Genomic DNA, 1,191 nt, shown 5'->3' with positions numbered 1-1,191 from the left:
GGAAGAGCAGGACAAGCCGGCGCCGGGCCTGGCTGGCGTGGACCGGACGAGGCCAGCCAGGTCATGAGGGCCTGCGAGCAGAGCCTCACTCACCTCGTGGCCTGAGGAGGCCCCGATGGGAGAGGAGGAGGCCCCTGAGGTGGGGGTCCCCCGCGTCCAGGAGCCGACGAGTGAGTTCTGTGCTGCGCGTGGAGTGGAGGTGGCGGAGATGCTGAGCCGAACAACGCAACAGAGGATGGGAGCGATTGGTCGCGCGCACGACTGATTGCTCGCCGGCGCCTCTTTCTGCAGCTCTCTCCCCGCCTGCCCACCACCGCACGCACGCACCTCACTCGACGACGACGACCTCTTCCCAACCGCACACGCACGCACCGCATCGCCGCCGCCGCCGCCATTCGCCCAGCATCACCGCCTCGCCGCCGCCTTCGCACGCACGCGCCCTTCGACAGCACGCCCCCCTTCGTCCACGCGAACGACCAGCAGCAAGCCCCCCATAATTTTACCCCTCCCCACCATGTACATATGCGGCCACCCTACCCTTTTTATCCTCCAAATATATACATACTCCTACAGTGCTTGCACATGTTTCTGGTGTTTGTGGCAAACACCAACCAGCCTCCACCCATTGATGATTATCGGTTGCGCCCTCGGTCTTTTTTCTGTACCCGATAGCTTGCGCCAACCACGGCTCTTCCCGCTCAATAAACCGCCAATCGGCGTTTACCTCCGGATTTTTCCTCCAGCCGGCTGGAAGTACTTGGAAAATGAGAATTTTCCGCTTCAAACGCCGCTAGCACGAGACAGAAGCTTCTCCTCTTTGTCGCCTTCGCCACTGCAGTGTAGAACTACATCGCGGGAGGCGTGTGCGCAACTGCGGCAGGCATGTACGATTCGGCGACCCTCGATGAACTGCTCCCCGTCCCCGCGGAGAAGCGCGGCCTGCTCGCGACAGACACGGTCAGCGCGCCAGCAGCGCCTGTGGTGAACCACCTCAAGGTGACACTCGTGCTCGTGCTCATACAGGTACACGTCCTCCCTCCTCTTCTCGCCTCATTTTCCCGCCACGGAAGGAAGGTGAGGATGAAGATGGGAGATGAGTGCATTTCTTCGAGAAAAAAATAATAAATAAAAATAGTGCACATGTACCTAGAATCAAAATAAATACAAATAATAAAAATGCGCGAAGCCACA

At 59.2% G+C, this 1,191-nt stretch overlaps 1 protein-coding gene across 1 annotated transcript in view; it reads left to right on the top strand.

Moving 5' to 3' along the window:
- Positions 1 to 105, top strand: part of ACA1_235200 (SCPlike extracellular subfamily protein) — a gene marked incomplete at both ends in the record, with an annotated part of 1,612 nt that extends 1,507 nt beyond the window's left edge. Inside the window, one exon of the mRNA XM_004341038.1 lies at positions 57 to 105. Coding sequence (XP_004341086.1) covers positions 57 to 105 — 49 coding nt within the window. The remainder of the gene's footprint in view (positions 1 to 56) is intronic.
- Between the last annotated feature and the right edge of the window lie 1,086 nt (positions 106 to 1,191).

The sequence above is a fragment of the Acanthamoeba castellanii genome, assembly GCF_000313135.1.
Source record: "Acanthamoeba castellanii str. Neff unplaced genomic scaffold scf7180000084762, whole genome shotgun sequence".
NCBI lineage: Eukaryota > Discosea > Longamoebia > Acanthamoebidae > Acanthamoeba > Acanthamoeba castellanii.
Note: the sequence above shows the minus strand (reverse complement) of the source record. Positions and strands in the feature narration are given on the sequence as shown.